Raw genomic sequence first — 23097 nt, 5'->3', positions numbered from 1 at the left:
ATTTAGTGAAACATTTGAAAAAAATGTGACTACCTTTACCTTTGGAGAGGAACTTGATGTGCTCTTTCCAGAGGATGACGAGTCGTTCCCAGCTTTGAGATTCTTTGTGATCATCGTTTTTCGACTGTTAACTGCAGGGGCTCTCTTTCTTCCACCGCCGGCCGATGCTATCTTTTTATCCATGGATTCTCCGACTCCGTTTCCATCGCTGCGATTCACCAGTTTGTCATCTAGTGACGAATCAGACATTTCGCTTTTACACTCCTCACTGCTTTGTGTCAAGTTGGAAAGTCCACGTGTCAAGCTAGCTTTCTTCAAAGAAAGAACCTCCAGCTCCAAATCATCCTTTACTATACTTGTCATGGCAAATTCTCTTTGAAGATTTGCATACTTCACTTTTATTTCAGTCAATTCTTCATCTAAATTATCCTTCTCGATAAGCACTTCATTTAAAGCTGCCTGTAACTCGGCCCGTTCTTGTTTTACTGACACGAGTAGCGTTGCAACAGTTTTCTTGTCCAAAGAAACTTCTTGTGTTGCATCTGTGAAGGAAAGCTTAAACTTCAAAGCTTCCAAATCGCTTTCAAGTTGTGCGATTGTCTCCCTCAAACTATTGACTTCCTCCTGAAGAACAAGATTTTCTCCGGATATGACTCGTAATTCATTGAGGTAGCTTTTCTCTGTGATTTTTTTTACGTTTACTTTTATCTCGTTTAACTGTTGTTCGTCTTTGGAATTTGTAGCCCATTTTTTTAATCTGTCTTTCACTCTCAAATGTTCGTCTTCAAGGCTTACTAACTGCTGCACGCAGTGTTCAATACTCTCTAATCGAGATTTATCAGCGTTTGTATCGTCAAGTTCTCTTTGAAGCCGTTCTTTCTCAGCCTCTAATAGGCCAATCTTGCTCTCCAATTCTTTTGTTTTCTCTAAGTCACAGAATGGTTCTTGGTCATTGTTAGCTGAATAAGGCCTCTCGCCATTTTCCGAATGGCCGTTTCTTTGTCCTTCCAAACTACTTATCTTCTCTTCCAGAGCAAACTTCTCCTTGTAAATAATCAACAGTTTTTCCTGCAAGTCAATGATCCTCTCCTTCGCCTCCGCTAGCTCCATCTCCAGCCGCACTGTTTCTTCGTAACAGCTGAACGAAGCTCTTCGTTGTCCGGAATTCCTCGGAGAAACTCGTACCGTCGAAAGCTCTGCCTCCAGCTTCGTGCTATCTTCGCGCAGTGACAATAATTGAGAACCGAGATTTCTTGTTTGCATATTCGACAGTGTGAGCTCCGCTTTAAGGCGCACAAGTTGTTCTTTGGCGCGCGTAAGCTCGGAGTTAAGTTTGTTGTTTTTCTTGCTCTTTACCCGATTTTCTCCATTTTTTAAGCCATCCTTAACCTCTTGCTTTGATTGTAAGCTGTCTTTTTTTAACGCGGGCAGTCCCTGCAAACATCTTAGACTATTGATCTCTTTCATCATATTCTGTTTATCCACCTCGAACTCGTCTAACTTTTTCTGAAGTAGCTCCTCATAGTAAGCTTTGGTCTCCAAGAGTTCTGCTTCCACTTTGCTCAACCGAGCATCTTTCAACTTCAATAACGTTTTTCCTTCCTCGAATTCTTGCGTTTTTGCTTGTAACTGCCTCTCAAGAGTCGCCTTCCCTTCCATTATCGCGGCAATTTCGCGCTTGGCATTCTCTTGCTGTTCTTGCAAGCTTTCCTCCAGAGAAATTTTCTGATCAGTTAATTCAGCTTTCTCTTGTCGAACGTCACTTACTTCCATGTTCAACTTCCTTAGTTGCTCTTTTAATTTAATATTTTCCAAGGCAGAGCGACTTAATAGTTCTTCTAAAGATGAGCACCTTTCGTTCATTTGCGTTATGTTTGTAGTTAGTTGCCTCTCTCTCTCGAAGAGGTCTTCAAGTTCTTTTTGATGCATCTTGTTAGAATTTTCTTCATCTTTCTCTGGATCACTGTACTTGCTTTTCAAAGAATCCAATTCGTTCATAAGTTTCTCATTCTCTCGACGAACCATGGACAGTTCATCCAATTTTTCTTTGACAATACTCTCCCAAGAGTTTTCATCCATCAGAACTCTAAGTCCATCTGCAAAATCTTCGCCTTTTGCGTTCAACTGTTCTTTCATACTGTTCACCTCTTCCGCTTGGAATTTCGAATCTGCCAACTCGCTGGCAAGATTTCTCTTCTCTTCATTGATTCTACCCAGAATGTCATCGAGCTCTGATTTCATTCTGGCGTTTTCAAGGATGGCAAGGGACCATTCTTCTCCGAGGCGATGGTTGATAACAGCTCTCAGAGAAGAAACATCATCCACGTTGTTTGACTGGGCTGCAAAAGCCGCCTTTTCCAGCGACCAAGATTGGTCGTCATACAGTGAGGACAAAATCGCTTGAATTACTCCATCGCGGTCTGGAAATTCCTTTGTCTGATCTTGCAGAAGGGGATTCGTGAATTCATATGGATCGACCAAATCTGTTTGTGTACCCCTTTCACTTTGCAAATATGCGTCCTTTAGTTTCTTTAATTCTTCCTGCAACGCAAAGGAAAAAGCAAAATTGACTAACGCTATCAAAGACCAATATTGCCAACAAGGCATTTTACATATTTACAGATCTTCCAATTTCTTTCCGGTTTTGAGAAGGGATAAAAACTGGGTGTTATATAAGAACAGTGAAATTGATCGAAAGAAACTCTGGAAAGAATAATCGAAAAGTTAGAGAAAGGTGAGAACTGAAAGAAAAGCTAGGTTAAAAATCAATTTTCTAAATTATCGTGCATGCGCGAGAGGATCAATGTTCTGTCCGACCGCGCGCCGATTTCCCATGCAAGATTTCAAAGAAAAACGTAAGGAGCTGTCTCGCAAAGAAAGTGAAAAAAATTGAAAAGTTTAAAGAAATTTGTAAAAACTAAACAAATGTAGGGAAAATAAAACTCCAAACTTTTTGAACACAAAGCTTATTCAAGTAAGAGTATCCTGTTGATTGACAAGTTCTGCTTTAAGATTTCCAAAAAAATTTATGTGCTTTTAAAATCACCGTGACTTACTGGCTTGTTTAATTGGTTGTTACTCACGTCAGACACTTTGGTTTTGATAGCTTGAAAGTACACCACATGCGCATTCGTGTGACCGCTGTGTCAATCCGGGATTGTATCGGTTGGCTTCACTTCGCTTTGTGATTGGTCAAAACATTTACGCTCTCATTCAAATTAAAGCCAATCGTGACTTAAGCAGTTTTCGTATACTTTGAGTTCTTGCGTTTCTCGTTATATTTCCTTAGCTTTAATTGGTTGAAGTGAATAAGTATGTCTTGGGTCGAGTTAAATGCGGTTACCTTGCCATAATTATTTTATTTACTGTCTTTTCTCTTGTTTTGCGGATAAACTTTTAAGACGAAGTCACCAGCCAAAAGACTAAGTAAGCTACGGATGTAAGTATGAATAAACTATAATGCGCAGGGGAAGTTTTATTCACAACATTTCAAATAAACTATGATTCATACAAATATAAACAATAGACTAAGATTATGTCACAGTAATACAAGAATATTTCTTTCTTTTTTTATTTCCTTTGTTTTATGAAGGAATGCAGGTCATCAAAAACTATTTAACTAGAGATAACCCCCCCTCCCCCCCAAAAAAATCATCCTTCTTGCTTAACCACAAAATGAAACCAAAATATTAAAATAAAAATGAACATTATAAGTCTATTTTAGCTATGTTTTTAAACGTGATACATTCATAAAGTGCAAGAGTTATCCCATTGAATCTAAGGTGTGCTCGTAGTAGGCTTTTGCCTTGTGTTTGTAATTCAATTTCCCATTCTCGAGCATTGCGGCACTCAGCGTGTGATACATCAGTCTTTAGTTGAGCCAGGCTGAAAGATCCCTCGTTAGTTGATGCTTGCATTTGACTCCAGAAAAAAGCTGTACTTGATAACAGTCATTTGCTCTCTTTGTGCGAATATACTTCAGAAAATAGCAGTGCTGGAATCCGTGGACAAACTCCATTTGAATGCAGATGCTGTCACAGATAGGTACGTGTCCCAATCTGTGACGAATTACGCCATGTAGATGTTTATTTTTCAAAGTCATCAGAGGAATTTGGCTTGTCTCGGAAATAGTCCTGTTAGCAGGTCCGGGTCTGTAGTACGTGCGAAATAAATACAATCTTTTTCATTAGTGCCATCTTGTTTACGACGTCTGAACTACAAAGGAAAGCTTCAAGCTTTGCGCGTCCTTAGTGTTATCCTTTCCCATAGCCTCCTGGGAGAGCCCTGATAAATTGATAACACCTGGTCTTAAATCCTTCCAAAAAAGTCTGCGTCATTGCAATTTTCACTTCGTCAAAAATGTTAGATACAACATTTATAACAGAAATGATTTCACAGAATTTTTTATAAACGACTAAAGAGTGACTTAGACTTGCTTTCGTTACACAGTCGTCGTAACGAGCGGAAGCAATCGATTTATCGTTGAAAAGGATTAACTGACTTAAAAAGTCCGCTGTAAAGTTATACAGTTGCCATGAAGACTGGTCTGTCAGATTCGTTTCCATCTCCAGCGATGGTTTGGTAGTCTGTCTTTGCAATATCACAAAAGTCCAGTAGAGACATGTCGCATCATGTGGTCTGCCTGGGCAGTCGATAAGTCCGGTATTGTTCCATTTGTTGTTTGGCTAACAGTATACGTATACGCTTCCTTCAAAACAGCTGCGTTATTGTGTTCTGTTTGCATCAGATCTCAACGTCATTACTGTCAAACTCGTTTGTGTTGTGGGAAAATCTGTGACAAAATTTTGTCCTATTCGTCATGATGAGGTCTTAAGATTATCTTTCACAGCAAATTCTAAGCTGGCGTCCACTTTGTCGTTAAAAGTACATTTCTGATATTGTCTCATTTGATGTGGCCACTGAGAGATGATTCAAGGTATAAGGATGGCTAGAATTGATGACCGCTGATCATAAACCAGGAGAGCCCGAGGTAATGTCTAAAAAGCTAACAGGTCACGTGAGATTGTAAACAAATGAAATTACAGAAAGTTGTCATACCACTCACCTTAACAGACGTTAACTCAGATTTCAAGTTTTCTTTGTCGTTCTCCGACACTTCGAGCTTCTCTTGTAGTTTGGCGTTGTTTTCCAACAGAGTTGTGACATTTTCCTGCAGAATGGTACTCCTGTCTAAGTTCTCGTCGTTTTCCATGTCTACTTTTCGCTCAGTGTTTGTCATGTTGTAAAGCTGAAAAACCGAAGAGAGATCATCTTCTAGTCGTTCCTTACTCTTCTTTACATCACATAACGAAGTCGAAGTCTCGTTTAGTTTTCCGTTCAGCTTCTCAGCCTCTTTCTGTAGAATCTGGATCTGTTTCCGCAGCGTTTCGTTTTCGTCTTGCAAGACGTCTTTCTGCTTTTGGATGAAGTTACATCTCTTAATGACATCGTTGTTTTCCAAAACCAACAAGGCGCTCTGTAGCGCTTTATCTACGATCACGTGACTGTGACAGTGGTCAAGAAGGCTGAGTGCGTCAGCAACATGTGATAGTTCTGCATTCTCTTTAAAATCTAAAGATAAAATTTATGTAACAATACTCTCGTACAGCTGTGTGAGACATTTGATTAATACGTGGTGAAAACAGGATCTACATGAGTTTCCTATTCCCGTTGTACTTCTATTTTTTAATTTCCTCTCGATCTGCTTCTGTTTGTCGCAATCTACTATGATTGGTGCGATCATGACGAGTGCAAAATGTCTGCTCTTAGTACATTTGGCTATTTAGAGTTATCTCTAGCATTGCACCTATTTTCTATGAGAATGCAGCTAATGTACTGTAAAATATCTTCAGACAACCGTGTAAGACAGTATGCTCTTAGCGCTGAAGATAGCGTTAGGTGTACATCGTACGACAAGTTCTCTTCCATTCGCAGACATGGTAAAATGCTTCGTCAGAATATTTAATCCGGAAAAAAATTTTATTAAGACGAGACTGAAAAAATGTGAGAACATTTTCAGATACCCACCTAGCAGTGTGCCTTCTTGCTTTAACAATTCTTGAATCCTTCCGTAAATGTCTTGCCTCGTGTTTAGTGGTGTGCTTTCATTTCCTACATCAAGCTCAAATACCTTCGTTAGGAAACCTAGCGCTTTGTCGTCCATAAATTTCTTAAGTGAAACCAGCTTGTCCCTAATATTGGAACTCTCTTCGCCATCTCCAAAATTTTGCTCAGTCGATAGGATAGAGCTTTCGGTACTCGTTTCGGAATACGGAAGAATTTCGCAAAAACCTGTCGATGCAACAACCTTGTCATCATCAGTTTTATTCGTCATGTACAATGAAACTTCTTCAGAGGCACTCAACAATCTTTTATCGGCATTTAACAATTCTTCACATCCAACCGAACAATTCAGACTTCCACCATCCTCCAACATTTTTTCTCCTTTAGAATTCATCTCATTCAAATAACTTTTAAGCAGGTCTAAAAGAAAGTCTGTGTTTTCCAGAATTTTGCATTTTGTTGCAGCCCATTGGGCACAGATATCCTTGAGACTTATGTCGTTTTCTGAGAGGTGATGACCAAAGTCTAAGGGCAGATCCCTCAGTGCGTAAAACAGCTGCATAGAGATAATATCTGTCAGAAGAGTGCTTCTTGCTCTGAGCATGTCTTCTTGTAGTTTGCCTTTTGCCTTTGTTATCTGACTTTGTAGGTTTTCTGTTTGCGTTTTCTCTTCGTCTAATCTGGAGTTGAGATTTTTGACGTCGCTCTCCAAACTAGATTTCTGAAGAGGGAAAATAAAACGATAGGTAAATTTGTGAAGTTCACACAATTAAGAACTCGTTTTTTTTTTTTAGTGAAATCAATTTTACTTGTTCCGCTCTCAAACGTGAAGCTGAGGCGTGTCACCTTCCCTTTTAGCAGAGCTCGCAGCGAGCGGCGAAGCCCCATATTTATTTGTTCGTTTGAAAAATGTTTGGAACAGAATAGTAAGCACGCGCACAACACAGATCGAGTGTACGTCACGTTTCGAGTGTAAAGTTGAAGCTGCATTGCAATAGCTTATATATAAGTAATTTCAACGACAAAAAGAATCGCCTTGAATGGAAATAATCATAACATAATAGCTCGCCAGAGTAGACATACACCAAATAACAAGGGAGTGGCGAAAATGGAAAAGGTATGATTAAAGATTGAGAACACTGACACAGATTTACATTCTGAAGGCCACCACTACTGAATCAGTTGTCAGATCACGTCGTTATCACCAGCTTCACGAGCAAATTTACGAAACCTTGAGGCTGCAAAGAGTCCAGCTTTGTGCTTTACATCTCCAACTTTTCAAACCATTTGAAAAACAATAGTCACCCCAAACTAGACTAAAGACGTAAAGTAATAATATTATCTACCTCCTTTTCGTAGAGACTCTTTACAGATGCCACCACTCTGTCGGCCTCTGCTATGGTATTTGTCACTGTCATCTCCGCCTCGTGTTTAAGTCGGTCTATCCTGTTTTCAAATGTTTGCTTTAGATCCTCAAGATCTTTTTCTTCAAGGAAAAAGTTTCAGTCAAGAAATGGTTATCTTAGCTTCAATGTTATGTTTTTAAACACTCGTAACTATTATCTATTTACAATTAGAATTCTTGAGATAAAATTATTCCCGGTGTAGTATACGGGGCACTCTAGCACACAGCCAATCAGAAAAGAGATTGGGCGAGAGCTTGAGCCATCTTGGGTGCCAATGATTGGTTCGCTGGTTAATTTTTAGCACGTGGTACAAAAAACTTCTCTCTGATTGGCAGACTTAAATTTTGCTGAATGAGAAACTGGTTGAAGTTAAATAAAGGTTTTCCAAGTTTACCTCTCTTATCCACAATTTTCGAGAGATCTTCACTAAGTCTCTTGTAATCAACCTGCAATGCAAATAAAAGGTGGAAAAGAACTTAAGAAAACTCTGCATCGACGCGATAGGAAGTAAGAATAGAAAATGACCTTACGTGACGTCTCAAGAGATTAAGGATTTGTTGTTGATGAACATGGAAACACATTGAGAGATGACAATGAAGATATATCATTCAAAAGGTTGTTTATCGGGTCTTGATACTGAGTTGGGGAAAATTAGCCAAATAGAGCCGCGAAATGCAAGTCTTTGGAAAGTTTCCCATGATCTCCTCCCCATCCGTACATCTTTAAAACATTTTATTTCTCATCTGAAAAGTCAAGAACTCTTCAAAGAACTTGGAAGGTCAAGCTAAAGGATTTGTAACCTACACGTTCATTAAGTGTGCACCACAAAAAAATTCTCGTTCAATGGCGTCTACGTTCTCGTACAAGGTAAAGTTGACGTAGCGCGCTCTAATAAGCAGTTTTCATTTGTCTAAACGGAACAATACACCAACGCATATGACTCTTTGTAACATAACTCTTACCTCAACGTTAATGTAAGCAGTATTTGTGATCTTCATTGCTCGGGATCCAAAAAACAAAGTACTTTTAGTCTCACTAACATCACTCATGGTTGGAGAGACACACACCTGACACAATCATAAATAGTATATTTAATGAAAGCGTCATTTCAGTTTCACTGTTAAAGGGAAATTTGTTTTTGTTCAAGCCATGATTTGTAAACCATAATATGACCTAAGAAGGTTCTCATTAAAATTGCAAACAGTGCTCGTGTCTATCCATCCTGCCATCGCCGACTTACTTACATAAAGAAGGCTATACAAGGACTCTTGAATGACTTCTAATCACAAAATCACTTCACATCAGACCTTTTTCGATCATTATCGAAATTCTCCTATCAAACATGGAGAGGCTCCGAGCGATTTTGGACGTTCTCGTGTAATTTAGGACGGTTTCGCCTAATGTAATCTGTGCGTAAATTCCGTCATTTGCTTTGATTTAATACTTACCACTAAACTGGTTTTGCAGTTTCCACCCAAACTTTCCTGAAGGAGCCTTGTTAGAGTAGAATTCCGGAATGGAACATGAGTCTTCTTCCCTTCTGCCAATGCCTGGATGACATTTCTAAGAGCAATTACGGTGGAATAAAACTTACTCCAAGTTTTATTAAAGTTTAATCAGAAAGGAATCTTATTCAGAACAGAATTAGTAGGATGAGAGTGAGGGTTACCTCTCTTTTTTCGAGAAGATGTTCGCTTTCGGAGCACGATCGAATATCTTCGAAGCTAAGTCGAGAGAAGCACTAACATTTCAAAAGTTCCACGTTGCTTGTCGTTATGGAACACGACACGTTATCGAACGACACCTCCGATGAAAAGGGCAAGCTCAACTAGCTTTCGCAAACACGCTTACATGGAAAATTCTACATTTTTCGTCTAACATTAAATAACTTAGCTATTAACAAAGAAATCCTCACCCCAACTCAAGCAGCGACAAGTTAATATGTTGAGCTTCACTTAGTCTTTCTCCCTCCGCCTGGGTTTTCTTGAGTCGCTCACTACCGGCTAAGTCGCACCTAAATGTACAACAAAGTGTTTTAGACTCAATAAGCAATATAGGGCGCTTTTTGATTCAGTGTAGTAAGAAGTTATCTTGATGGCCAATCAAAGCAGAGATATATGAGTCATAAATATGAGAAAGAGAAACTAAGAACTCAAAGTAAATTGCCTAAAACGCGGGAAAATGCGAAAGTCGCCATTGGTTTCAGTTCGTGATTGGTTGAGAAGATGGCGCGAATTTTGTTGACCATTTACAGATCAATGTAAGAAGAACCAATGCGAATTTCACAGAGATGTGTTAGTTTCGATGTTCCTTCACCTGATAATTAGATTTGTAAATTAAGTGCTCCATCCGGTAAAAATCATGACTAAATTGAAGTACTGTAGTATACATACAAATAAATTCGTCCTCTGATAAGCACATCATCATCGAAGGCCACCATTTTGGCGAACGAATCGTCTTCCGCCTCTTCATTCTAGAAAAATTACAAAATTCTGATCTTAGTAAAGCAGTAGTATTTATGCTTGCAAAATATACGCACAGATTATTACAAATTCTCGTGGGTATGTTGCGTATAATTCATTACAGAACCAGGTGTTAAGAACACGATCCTGGTGATTTTTGCATCGTGACTAAAATCATCGCAGTAGAAACTTTCAGCGCAATTATGAGTTAAATCCCTCACGTTTTCTTAAAAACAGATATTAATTCAAGTGAACAGTCCTACCTCTTCGCTAGCCTCAGCATCTAAATCTTCCCCTGAATCCTGTTTAGGAAAAGTAGTATGTGTTCCCTTGTAAATGTTAAGTATTTTCGATCCATATCATCATCTGAGAAACTGCGCACTTACCCCTCCAGATCCCTTTACACATCAATTAAGGGTCAGATGATATCAAGTTAGGGGTAACGTTGGGTTGGAAGACAAGAAGATGTGTAATTGCTTAGATACTGACATTACATTACTAACGGTAAATTACAAACCTCACTGCTGTTCTTACTCGGTACCAGATCATCCCGAGAATCTCGTCCATTTGCACCTATAAAATGACATTTTGTCCCTTAATTACTTGTACATGATTAATATTAGAAAGAAACAGAAATTACAAAACCTTGCGCCAATATTGAGACATGGTCTCGTATGTTTTCTCGAGCTTTTGACTTCTACTACTTTGTGTACATGAATGAGAGTGATCTTCGCAGTAATGTGCACTACTTAGGCAGTAGTGAAAATAAGCCCTGAAAAAAATTCAGGCCTGTACGGGACTTGAACCCATGACCTCTGCGATACCGGTGCAGCGCATGCACATTACTGCGAGGATCACTCTCATTCACGTCTTTATCCGCAGTTCAAATATATGACTTTCGTATATTCTTAACCGTTTATTCACTACTTTGTGTACTTAAGAATTGGTTGGATCAATCTAAGTATCTGAGTAACTGCACACCTACCCCTCCCCTAATCCAACAAAAGTCAACTGATAACAAGTTAAGGTTAGTGTTGGGTTAAGGGAAGGGTAGGTGCGCAGTTGTCCAGATACTGACATTGATCCAATTGGTTCATGCTTAGCGTTTGTATATCGAGGTATGGACACAAGTGGGAAGGTTTTAAGAGCACAATAGAGGCGTAAGAGTGGCTCCAGGCAAAGCTGAGAGCAAATCTAGCATCTAAGTGCTCTTCAAACTTTCCAGGTATATACAACCATTTCAGCCCAGGCACAGCTAAAAGCATGAACCAAAGTGATTCTTTTTTGGACAGTCTCTTGGACTCATAAGTCATGATGAGTCAAAAAAGCTGCATTGAGGATTTCAGATCTTATAGTAGTGATTCCGTGATCTCTGGCTTTCCTTACGTGGAGAAGAATGCAATCTTACCATGTTTAGCAATTCCCTCTGCGTTCATCTTATTCTTGTTAAGAGTTCTTTCAATCGTCAACTGACAAACAGAATGGGACCTGGAAGCAAAAGAAAACCACTTTTCGTACTCATGCGTGGTGCCATCATCTATAAACGACCATAAATTCGATACCACTAAGGTGAAACAAAATAATTCTATTCTTTAAAATTACTCAGTTTGTGCCAAAATAAGGTTTTTTGACTTGTGGAAAATGTGTAAATAAAAAGTATAAACCTTTCCCGAGTTGATAACCCGATCTATCGATAAATGCCCTTTGACTCTTGCAATGAACTTAGTATCAATAAACGAAGGAATGGAACTCATATTGAGTGGTACCTGCTTGAGTTCCTGTTCATCTTAGTTTCAGCAAATACGAGTCTTTTCTTTCCCACGGCTAACAGATGTAACACTTCTGAGGGGCTTCGTACCACAAACTCCGAAAGATTCTCTACATAAACACCTGAGGATTGCAAACACAAAATTAAAAAAACGTTTCACTTGAAATTCGACGTCCTTTAAGTTAAGTCTGCGAGCAGGCCTGCTCGATAGCTATTCAAGTTTCTTTTTTAAGTCTGTTAGAGCTAGTTTAAGGAAACCTGATGAGCACTGGATCACAAAAAGTGTATCTTCTTCGATGTATATGTCCACAAACCTTTAACTGGGTGTTCTCTCAGGCTAAGTTCCACCTTGTTCGTTGAGTTGAGAAGGTCGTATATTTTCTCCTGGTAAATTTGCAAGTACGACATTGTTACCTGCAAGGTAACACCGATATTGTCAATTCAAGCAAATACATCTTTTTTCATTAACCAAAGCAACGTAACAATTCTGGGGCAAACTGTTGTCAAGTGAATGTTGTCCGAAGCCTTTTGCTGTAGGCTACGTTCTGAAATCAACTTTCGTTACTTAAATCAATTTATCTGACTAAGAAAACCATTCTGGTCCATTAGGTCACTCTGGCTCATGAAATTATCACTCAATAAATATTAGTGTTTCCCGTGCTAATGAGTTTTCCGCGCTTTGGCGCAATTTGCCTTAATTGTCGTCGATATCTCATTGGCCCATTAGGTCACTCTGGCTTATGAGGTTACAACTTAATAAATATTACTGTTTCCCGTTCCGTGCTTCCCGCGCTAATGAGTTTCCCGCGCTTTGGTGCAAGTCACCTTAATTGTCTTCGATATCTAATTGGTCTACTAGGTCACTCTGACTTATGAGGTTACCGCTTGATCAATGTTACAGTCACCTTGTAATCATGATAATCATCCTTTGTGATTCGTTTGAAGCATCTTTCAACCACACCAGCTGTTATCCCATCAGGTGCCATCAATGTATGGGTCTTACCTGGAATAATGATGAGGGCACGTCTATGAAAATTGTAAATCTAATTTCTACAACAAAGACACGGGCATAGCAAAGATTTTAAAAGGGCGGGTTACGGTTACGAATTACGCGCACCTTACGTGACGTACCTTATACAGCTGGTCTACCTTATGAGTCAGCGGGCTCATATTCACGCGGTGGTAGAGACCGGCATATGAGGAATCTAACACTAGATTAGATTTATGCCATGCAGATTCTTTGTATTCAAGCGTTTTTATCACCTGAATTATCAGGCTTGTATGTTGTTGACCAAGAGGAAAATCATTTCCTAAAGGGGAGGGGATACGAGCCTTATCGAGTTTTCCCCCACCTCTCCTCTCCCAGTTACACCCCTGAAAGAGGACAAGAGAAATTCAAAATTCATACCTGATCCTGTCTGTCCATACGCCATGAGTGTTCCATTGAATCCATTCAAAGCAGCATTCACCAGAGGTCTGCTTATGGTACTGCACACCTTGGAAACAAGTTTTTGAAGATCGTGTTTAACAAGTTTTAAAAAACTTTTTTTGAATGCTAAAGGTATTTTCTATCTGTATCTCAAAAAACAAAGTATCAGTTGTATCATGCTTAAAATTTAAACCAAAGCACCTCTGGATTTGTGGCCTCCTTTGGGAAAACATGGTCAAAATTAAAAGTCTTCTCCCAACTGTGCTTGGGATCAGTGACATGGATCTGAAAGTGGAAAGTTAAAGTGTTAACAAGTTTGTACTTTTATTGACTTCAAAACCTTAAAGGGGCTGGTTTTTCTGCAGAAAAGTGCCTTATACAGCAAATTTGTGACCTTGTTCCACACAACTATGATACAGTTTTCACATAGAAAAAAGATGTTTGAGATAAATCAATTTTCCTGAACATCAAGTCCCTCTTAACTTTTTCAAGTTAAGGGCTTTCTTAGGAAAAGGACAATTTCTTATTTTTCAGTTGCTGCAGACTTGCAGGGGTAGGTTTATGGTGGAGGTTCAGATCATCAATATATGTTTTAACCAAATTTACAGCATCATTCAAGTTTATTTTTCTGCTGTCCAGCTCCATTAAAACCTTATTCTTTTGAAGACCAACTAACCTCCCACATATTTCTATCCAATATCCAGTGTTAACCACTGACCTACAACACATCCCATCCTTCTTTACTAAAAGGTACTGGTTAACCCTTTAACTACTAGGAGTGACTAGCATTTAATTTCTTGTTACCATATCACCCCTGAATGAATCATTAAAGTCACAAGAATAAAGAACATGATCACCAACTACAAAAGCTTTTGATTGTTCAACAAATTCTCCTTGTCAGCACTGTAGAAAATGAATAGTAAACAGTTTGAAGTATATGCATACTGGTGTTAGGGCATAATGGGTTAAGTCTATACTCATTCCATGAGTCCCACACTGCTGAAGCTAATTCTGGTTTCTGTAGCATGAAACAGCTGGTAGTGCTGATATCCTCCCCCCCTCACCCCCTCTCCTTGGTGGGATGCTAGTTCATCACAGACTACCCCCTCAAATTTTTCTCAGGATTCCCAAAAGTTCACCAATTTTTAAATACACTTTTGGCTAAAGACAAGAGAGAGACTGTGAAGACTATGAAAGTGAAGTGTCTCACCCCAAAGATACAACAAAATAACATAACAGGTGTCAAACCCAAACCACTTGGCCCAGAGCCCAGCTTGAAAACTTAAAGCCACAGCATCTTCAATACTGTAAACTTTATTCATTCAACCAATTAATCATTATGAAGAGTATCTCAAAGACCAGTAATCATAATACTTCAGAAGTTCTGTATACCATTGTTGGTCCATCAGGTTGACATAAGTTTCAAAATTTTTGCATGAATATGCAAAAATCACTTTGTATATTGCAAATTTCAATTGAACACTCAAAATGTTTAGAGAAATCACCCTCAATTTGGAATTAAAATAAATCCTTCTACAACAAAAGGAAAGACTACTCAATCCATTGAACTAATTTCGAAGTTAGAGTCCATCCAACTTGAAGACATGCCACAAAGTTCATCTTATGTTTGCCATTCTCAACATCCATAGATTAGAGGACACAACTCCAATCACTGAAAATTCTACCCATCACATATTGGCACAAATTTTTGGACATTATATTCTTCTACAAGGCTATGCTTAACTTTGTCTCTTTAAATGGTTCTGTATTACCTGTAAAGCGTGTTGCAAGAACCATGCGCTACACTAATGCTGTCATCAAATTTGTTCCTAAAAAATGCAAAACTACTACCTATCAAAAGTCCTTTTTTATCAGAACTTGTCAGATTTGGAACAACTCAGCCAGTATCATTAACATTGAAACCCAAACTCTGAACTCATTTAAGACCGTAATGTTTAACTTCTATTTGGCCAGTTTACTTCTTCCTTACAATCCAAATAATCCCGAAACCTTCAAGTCTATTTGTTTAAAATGTAATACTGTCCGTCCACTAAATTCTAAGATTACTTGCTGCATATAGATTGATAGCTTCTTTCCTCCTCTCTTCATGTCTTATTTTCTTTTATATTCTGGGACCTCTGTAATTGGCTACGCTGTTGCAGTGTCCTTGCCATTTTTTGTCATTTTCTCTGTTTTTTTTTGTTTTTTTTTTTTTAATCTACTTATTTTGATTGTTGTTGTAAGGCAAAGTTAATAAATAAGTAAACAAATAAATAAATAATTGGTTCATGCACATGGTAAAAATGGCACTAACTGAAAATCTCAAGTCATATCAGATATATTTGAGATTTCTCTCATTTAGAGGGATTAGTGCATCAAAAGAAAAGTGTGCATTTTTAAAAATTTCCTACCCAAGAAAAAATTATCACTTCATAAAGCTCATCACAGATGGTATAAATTAGATTTTCCTCTATATTTTGTATCAAAGTTATGTAAGTGAACTTTCAATCCCATTTTTGCTTTAACAGTTCATCTAATTTCTGAGTAATAGTGGACTTTTTTGGTATTTACATAAGATAACACGTAAACATCTGAATTGTCACCAGCATGTTTCCATGATCTCAAAATAACACCCCAATCAACTGTTGATGTAAATATCTAAGCTCTTTTAAAAACTTTCAACAAAACGAAAGTGAAATGTTTTAACTGAATCGCCGTGATATCTATTGACATAGAAGGTAGAAGTATCCTGTATGAAAAAGTTGTAAAATCGGATGTTGCTGACGCAGTTTTCAGATAGTATTTAGTTCTGAATACCATGAAAAAAAAATCAACAACAATGACGATTCTAATTATACTACTGTTAATGCTGACAATCTTCCTTGTGCTTACAATACGTCAAACGGGAGATTAGCGCTCATTCCACCCCTGTAACGAGCAGAATTCTTGCCAGTTTCGTCGATTTTCACTTCAAACAAAATTCCCTCGGGCAAACGTTTTGATAAGCACTTCCAAATGTACACAGCAATATTCTCTGCTGTTGAACACACATCGCTGAAGTATGGTACGTCCAAGTCAAGATTTTTATGATCCAAAGGTTCCAAAACGCTACCCATGTGCGTTTTTAAGTCCGTCAAGTTCATGACCATGCCAGTTAGGGGGTCCACTGGTCCACAAACTGTCACCTTCACAGTATAATTATGCCCGTGTCCGTTCTTGTTATTGCACTTCCCAAATATTCGTCGATTCTCTTCGTCGCTCAGTTTCGTACTGTGTAAACGATGACTCGCACTAAAAGTCTCTTTTCTCGAGATGTAAACCACCGGATGTGTACTTGATTCCTTTCCGTTCATGAGTTGATCGCTTAGAGCCATTTCAAGCGTCAAGAATTACATATAACCACAAAGGAAGACTCGAACACGATGGAAACTACACAATTCGCCTCTGGCAAGTTCCTCTCCAAATAACTGCCCGCTGACCAAATATCTCGTTCACACGCGCGTGACGAACATTATATTTCAGTCATTAGTCTTTATTGATTGTTTTGTCTCGTGATATTTGTTTTGGCTGAACATGTTGCGTTGTGAATCCAACCATGTAATTGTCACGTATACAAGACAGACTTCTGCTCCCATGTTTTAGAAATTTATTTTATGACTATTATGCTGTCTGACCCGAAATCGCACGAGTTTGAGAAAAAAAACTGACCAGACGTCGTCAACTTACGCAGAAGTGTCTTCACAGAATCTCGCGCGTTCTCGCGGGTCGGAAACTCACTCCTCTCGAGGGAAACACGTACGTGCAACTCAGTCAGAAATTGAGTGATACCGATTTTAGGAATCATTACCTGTAAATAAGAAAGAGGTGGCATTTTACACTCACCTTCGAGGAGAGCTCTTCAACATTCACAGCAATCTGATCTTTCCGACTGTTTTCATTCGGTCGAGGAGGACGCACTCGCACGAAAACTTTCACCCTTCCGGAATCTGTGACGCAAAAAGGGAAAAACTTGCATTGTCACCCTCGACAGAAACGATCTTGGCCATTTTTAGTGCTTTATATCTGACTTAAAACTATAAACGATTATTACTTACACTGAAAAATTAGACAATAAATATAGCTGAAATTAATCATAGTGACGCGATTAACACATCAGATGAACATGGTACTGGAAGTAACATTTTCCATTTTTTCAACTGCAGCTTTTTTTATAACAAACTTAATCCAAAATATCGCTTAGTCATGCAGTAATGGAACTGCTCATTTCTAAATTAGTGTTCGTGCAAGACAGTCAAACTCCCAACAAAAAGTGATTGTCAATAAAACGATATTTCGTCAAAAATCCGTGAAAGAAAATAGAGCAGTCCAGGAGTTTTTAACATATATTATAGTTTACACGGCAACCAGGTGAACGATCAGACATGATTTGATGCTACTCTGGTTTACAGATTTAATGAATGTAACCGAAGAAGTTACAATTCATAGACCCAACGTTTCGACACTCCTGTCTAGTGCCTTCATCTAGTTTAGATCACCCCTAATGAAGGCACTAGACAGGAGTGTCGAAACGTTGGGTCTATGAATTGTAACTTCTTCGGTTGCATTCATTAAATCTGTAAACTAGAGTAGCATCAAACCATGTCTGAGTTTTTAACATGTGTATAATAACCAGCTCAAATCGATGGGTGAATTTTAAGTTTTGCATGTTTTCACAAATGGCAATTTCGTTCGCTTACCTCTTCCAACTTTGATGGTTGAACACTTTTCACCTTGGTTATCTCCCTTTCGCGGTTTCATTTCAGAGTAGTGATCCACTCACAACATTAAAGCTTTGTGCTACTGTAGGTTCTTCATTACTAAGCTTGAAGATTGACTTCTACCGGCATTTCCGACTATTTAGCGACCCGGATCCCTAAGGAAAGGAGTCAATAAATAAAATGTTAGATCTGGGCCGAACTTGAGATGTACTTTGTGAATACGGCGTCAATTGTTAATATTTCAACTTGAGTGAACTGCTTATTCAATACTCAAAAGTGAGTCCTCAGGATATTGACAAAGTGTCGCTTAATACGGAGTTTAATTTTGAAAATGAGGTAACCTGAAATGACATCTGATCGCATTTTCAGGCCCTGTCAAAACACACTCCCTCGAAAGATGAAGGTAATTGGAAGAAAACTCTACAGATAAAATATTTAGTGCAATACCACGTTCAATATTAATTTCTCGGAAATTGTAATCGCAAGGACAACAGTTTGTTTCTTAAACGCACAATATTGTCACAAGTGTCTAATAGTAGGTGTAAGTTTTAAATATTACCCTTTTCCGATTGCTAGTACAATTGTTAAGGAAATATCTAAATTCGACAAGATTTTAGTCTCTAGAGAAAAGAACTGTCGTTAACCACACAAGATGGGGCAATTTTTCCCAGAACTAATACAGTAACTGCATGTTGTTAAACTCTTTCAACTTAATTTTGCTGTTGAAAGGGAGAGCCATTTGAATTAAGTTTCGCGAAGGAATTTTTTTTAAATCTTCAAAACTTTGTAGTTTTATGTTCCAATTATACAGGTGTTTAACCTGAAATTGAGTTTTTAATTTGGTTGTTAAACTGTGGCGCTTTAATTTAGTAGGAAATTTCCGCCTCAACCCATTGATAAATCAATAAGACACGCGGTCCGGGGGGAAATTTTACGGAGGGCGACGGAACTAAACCATTTTAACCGTTCCTATCGGAAGTTCCAAGCGAAATTTCTCTTCTTTTTACCCGGCACAGGGTTCTTTATTGGCGAGAATTTTTCCGGCCACCTACAATTTGTCGCTGGTCACTTATTAATTAGAAATTGGCCGAATAACTTTCATAAACATGAACCGGTACGGATACAAAACCTTAGACAGAAAATTTTTGTTCTTTTAGGATTGGAAGTTTTTGATATCGTTTTAGAAAAGAAGCACTTATCTGTATGAAAGAAATCCTCCCCATTTAGACCATATGTTCTCGCTGGTTACGAAGTTTCAAACCGTCAATTTTTACCGCAAGAAAAGCGCTTCAGAAATATAGCTCAGCCTGTTGGTTCCCTAGGGATTATTTTCACGGATAACAAGCAAAATCACAATAAAGAATAAATCACGAACACGAAAGATAACTAGAGGTTAACACGAACGCAACAATCGAGGAGGCTGATAGAAAATTGAATTAGAGTGTATTATATTGAATATATTAACAAAGTGCTCAATATCTGTGTATTACTTTAGTACAGTACTCCTTAACTACTTTGATGAGATAATGGTACGTATGTGAAAGGATACTTTTTACTGTCTAAGTTCAAGCAGTTCTTAATAATTTTGAAATATATTAATGAGAAGCGTCGATTCACCTCGAGAATTTGGTCAATGCGTTTTTCATTCGATCGCAGGTATCAAATAAACCTTGTTACAAGATTGAATCTCAGAACGTCAGTGATGTCACCTAACACAGCGTCCATCTGAAGTTGAATACGTAGTTTTATGATTTGTTTCGACAATCTACATCGATCGTACTTTTTTTCGCTTTCCTCGCAGAAATTATGAGATAACGAGCTTTGACAATTGCGGTTCATAGCCTCACGGAGAAACCCCAAATAAATACATGTGTGTTGATTTCCGGAGAATTCGAACAGAGGCTGTTTTAGAATAGTCCCTGAGTAAGCTGGGAAATATTGATTGGTTAACCCAGTGAAGTATATCGAAAGAATGGATTTTTTTACGGTTTATAAACTCCACCCAAAGATATCATCGACCGTTTACAGTGCACATGAATAAGCTGCTGGTAAAATAACAGTTATTATCCGTTGATAAGTTGAAATACCTTCATTACACTTGAGCGCACATGTGATTTCAATCGTCCTTTTGCCCTTCTTGTTATGAAAAACGAGTTCAGACTAGCTTAGCGAGATAGCGAGCACTTAACAACTACTTGAACGACTCTTTTAGTTGAAATACGCTTTTTTTAGGGAACGATGGCGTAACACACTCAGACCCAATGGTAGATGAAAATTGTGGTAACGTCAATTTTAAATATAACTTGTGTTATAATGCACAAGTTTCAGAACAAACTCACTGTTAGCACTTAAGTATTTATGTAGTCGAGATAATTCTGAGCAATATTTCGTATCAAAGTGCAAGTTATCTAATTGTACAATTCACTCGATTACTATATTCGAAAACCTTTTTTGATTTTCCGGCCAGATTCGACTTTAATAATGTTGAAATTGAGTAAATTATAGAGACATTCCATTATAACCGCGTATAGCAGGTGTGTTGAAACTCTTTACGATTGGTCGGAAAAAAAATCGGTCAACAAGAAACTGGCGGAAAGACAAAAAATCCGAGCAAAAGGCTTGCTATATAAAATTGCGCGAAAAGAGTCAGTTATTTTGATATTGTGGAAAGTAAATTTTAACATAGAGAAAGCCGAGTTCTACTTCAGTCGTAATATTTGCCATCAGACGTAAATGGACATAGTTATGGCACTCAAACTTTTAATATATACTTATATACTCTATACTACCCCGCTACCCCAATTAAACTCCCGCCGTGTGGACCAGCTAAATAAGGAGATTTTCTCAGGTCAGCGACATTTTTAAATAAAACAAAAAATTTGTATCGGACCGAAAGCTTTCTGAAATTGATATGTTTATACTGACTACGCCATAGCAGAGGTCGAATTCAAATTAGGTGACAATTCTAGGTCATAATTTTTCTTTACAATTCTGTTTTGCCGGTAAAAATTTCAATCAGATGAAGGTTCCCTGTTTTTGCTACCATTAACTAATTAAAAATTTCGGTTTTGTGAAACAGGGTGGGGTTAACTAAACAGTTTAGACAAACGCTGACACACGCTCCTCAACATGAGCAAATAATTTTATTTAAAAAATTGACATAAACAGTCCAATGCTATTAAGAAACTATCTGTGCACTTTATGCATCACAAAATTGGGTCGAAATCACAAACAAAAATGTCTCACTCCTGATTTTTGGTGAATTGGGTGTGGTACTATGACAGGCGTGATGCTACCATCAGCAAATTCAAGAGTATAACATTTTCGGGGGTTAGATTAATTATTTTTTACGACTTTGGGATGCGTTTGGAGCCTCCAATATACTCAATAATTTTCCTCTGCTTCGTATAATTTTCTCGCCATTTCTATACCTCTTTTCGATGTGAACTTCATGGTGACACCCCTCGTTCCCTGTCTATCGAAGAGTGAAAAAAAAACTGCAGTGTTACTGCGAAACACGAAACGCGAAACGCGACTGAGGTTTTTCCATGAGTCGTTTTAAGGACGACTTTATTCACCTCTTAGATAAATGTAACTGATTTTCCGTCCATTCATCACGTCAGTAGACGACTTTTTTCTCTTGCAGATATCTCTGCGTCTCCAAACTGGAGGAAAAAACATACCAGAACTCAAAGTGCGCGAAGTACTTTTTACGACTACAAATAAGCAACGGTCATCTGATGTCCACAAGTGGTGACAGAATACAATTGTTTCCTTACGCCGCCTCCCCCCCCTCCCCCCCCAAAGCAAGTGACTGACATCTCATGTGATTGTCCAAGGAAATATCAAAGCTTGAATTGGTTTGTTACTTAAGGGAAAACCGCGGTAATGACGTGGAAAAAAATAAAATTATATTTTTAAAAAATTGATTGTCTTCTGAGAAGAGGGACACCTAAATAGCTGTCACCCTCGAGAGTGATCAGATATCTCGCCGTGACAATAAGTTAAGACATTCACTTTATTTGGTCAAATCACATCGGTTGATAAAATCTACATGCAGGTGTTGGTGCGAGCAAACAGTAGACTTAATTCAGTTTGCAACTGAGCACTGATAATTAGACTTTTAAGTATTTTTCTGATGTTTTAGTGCAGTCACAAGAAGTAACTAATTAATAGGAAAACATTTGGAAGACAGAAATAGTAAAATTCCTCGAGAGAAGAATCAGCCCTCACCTGATTCCATTTATTCACATTAATTTTGCAAGGTAAATAAGAACTTTGTCGATTTTTTCCAAATTATAAAAAGATGGGAATCTCAATACAACACTGTATTTTTAAATTCTTAACAGGCTGAATATCAAAATGACTGAGATGATATGTAGGTGAAACTGTGCCGCCCGAGTGGGAAATCTGAACACGAACTGAGCTCTTCATGGCGTCAACTCTCGCAGCTCTCCCTGAATTTGCCATAAATTTAGTTTTACCTCAAAGGTAAATAGAAAAAATGAAAGCAGCTGACAGCAGACACAGAGTTAGACAGATCTCATCAACACGGATGCGCTTTAAGTCAAAAGTTTGGGAACAAACAAGATATTTATACATCCGCAAATGTCTAAAAGAACAATGAAATACATGTTGTTTTAGTCAATAATTTTTTTTTTAACTTTTTCCTCACAGGTTCCAGGTTTTTCTTAATTATGGGCGTTATCTTGTGATCCACAAATCCAGACCAAATTTACATGTAATCTGACAAAGCAACTTCGTTAATATACGAATATATATATATATCCCAGCACTGCATACAGTCAACGGATACCAGTGAACATATTTACCGTAGAAATGAAGGGTCGCACTTTTGAGCGGAAACTTTTCGCTCATACTCGTGAGTAGAAAGCTAGACAAAAACATTCCTCAATCACTCTAACCATAAAATGGACGTGTAATTTTATGATGACCCATTAAGCTAGATGCCCGTCTGATGAAGCGCGACGTCGACATTAGACGTGAACAATCTTACCTTACCTGTAGCGAAATCTGAAAACACTCGCGCTGAAAACTGTAATGAGCCAAGCAAGCTGAGATTGACTCAAAAATGTTGCCACCGAGGCCTTAATACCCGTTGCATGCCATGTCTTCTCAATTTTCAGCCAGCAAGCGTTTCCTGTTGCATTTTTTTGAGTTGTGTTTTTGGAGTTCTGTAGTCACCCGTATC

At 38.2% G+C, this 23097-nt stretch overlaps 1 protein-coding gene across 5 annotated transcripts in view; it reads right to left on the bottom strand.

Moving 5' to 3' along the window:
- The window catches only part of LOC113686358 (uncharacterized), a 26288-nt gene extending 3191 nt beyond the window's left edge, over positions 1-23097 (bottom strand). The window contains exons 1-20 of one of the 5 annotated variants that reach the window (XM_089196645.1): positions 22908-23097; positions 17865-18040; positions 17011-17114; positions 13330-13413; positions 13108-13195; positions 12605-12702; positions 12014-12113; positions 11698-11821; positions 11340-11419; positions 10449-10504; positions 10195-10233; positions 9863-9942; positions 9385-9483; positions 8918-9032; positions 8432-8536; positions 7864-7915; positions 7410-7549; positions 6028-6784; positions 5066-5571; positions 34-2541 (exon numbers count right to left, since the gene is read on the bottom strand). In XM_089196645.1, coding sequence (XP_089052771.1) covers positions 34-2541; positions 5066-5571; positions 6028-6784; positions 7410-7549; positions 7864-7915; positions 8432-8536; positions 8918-9032; positions 9385-9483; positions 9863-9942; positions 10195-10233; positions 10449-10504; positions 11340-11419; positions 11698-11821; positions 12014-12113; positions 12605-12702; positions 13108-13195; positions 13330-13413; positions 17011-17114; positions 17865-17925 — 5196 coding nt within the window. In that variant the 5' untranslated portion in view covers positions 17926-18040; positions 22908-23097. Of the gene's footprint in view, positions 1-33; positions 2542-5065; positions 5572-6027; positions 6785-7409; positions 7550-7863; positions 7916-8431; positions 8537-8917; positions 9033-9384; positions 9484-9862; positions 9943-10194; positions 10234-10448; positions 10505-11339; positions 11420-11697; positions 11822-12013; positions 12114-12604; positions 12703-13107; positions 13196-13329; positions 13414-17010; positions 17115-17864; positions 18065-19972; positions 20166-22902 lie in introns of those variants that run through there. The other 4 variants (XM_027203971.2, XM_089196647.1, XM_089196646.1 and 1 more) reach the window with 4 other exon arrangements.

Source organism: Pocillopora damicornis, chromosome 2 (assembly GCF_964200805.1).
Source record: "Pocillopora damicornis chromosome 2, jaPocDami1.2, whole genome shotgun sequence".
Lineage (NCBI taxonomy): Eukaryota > Metazoa > Cnidaria > Anthozoa > Scleractinia > Pocilloporidae > Pocillopora > Pocillopora damicornis.
This window is presented reverse-complemented; position numbering and strand designations above follow the sequence as displayed.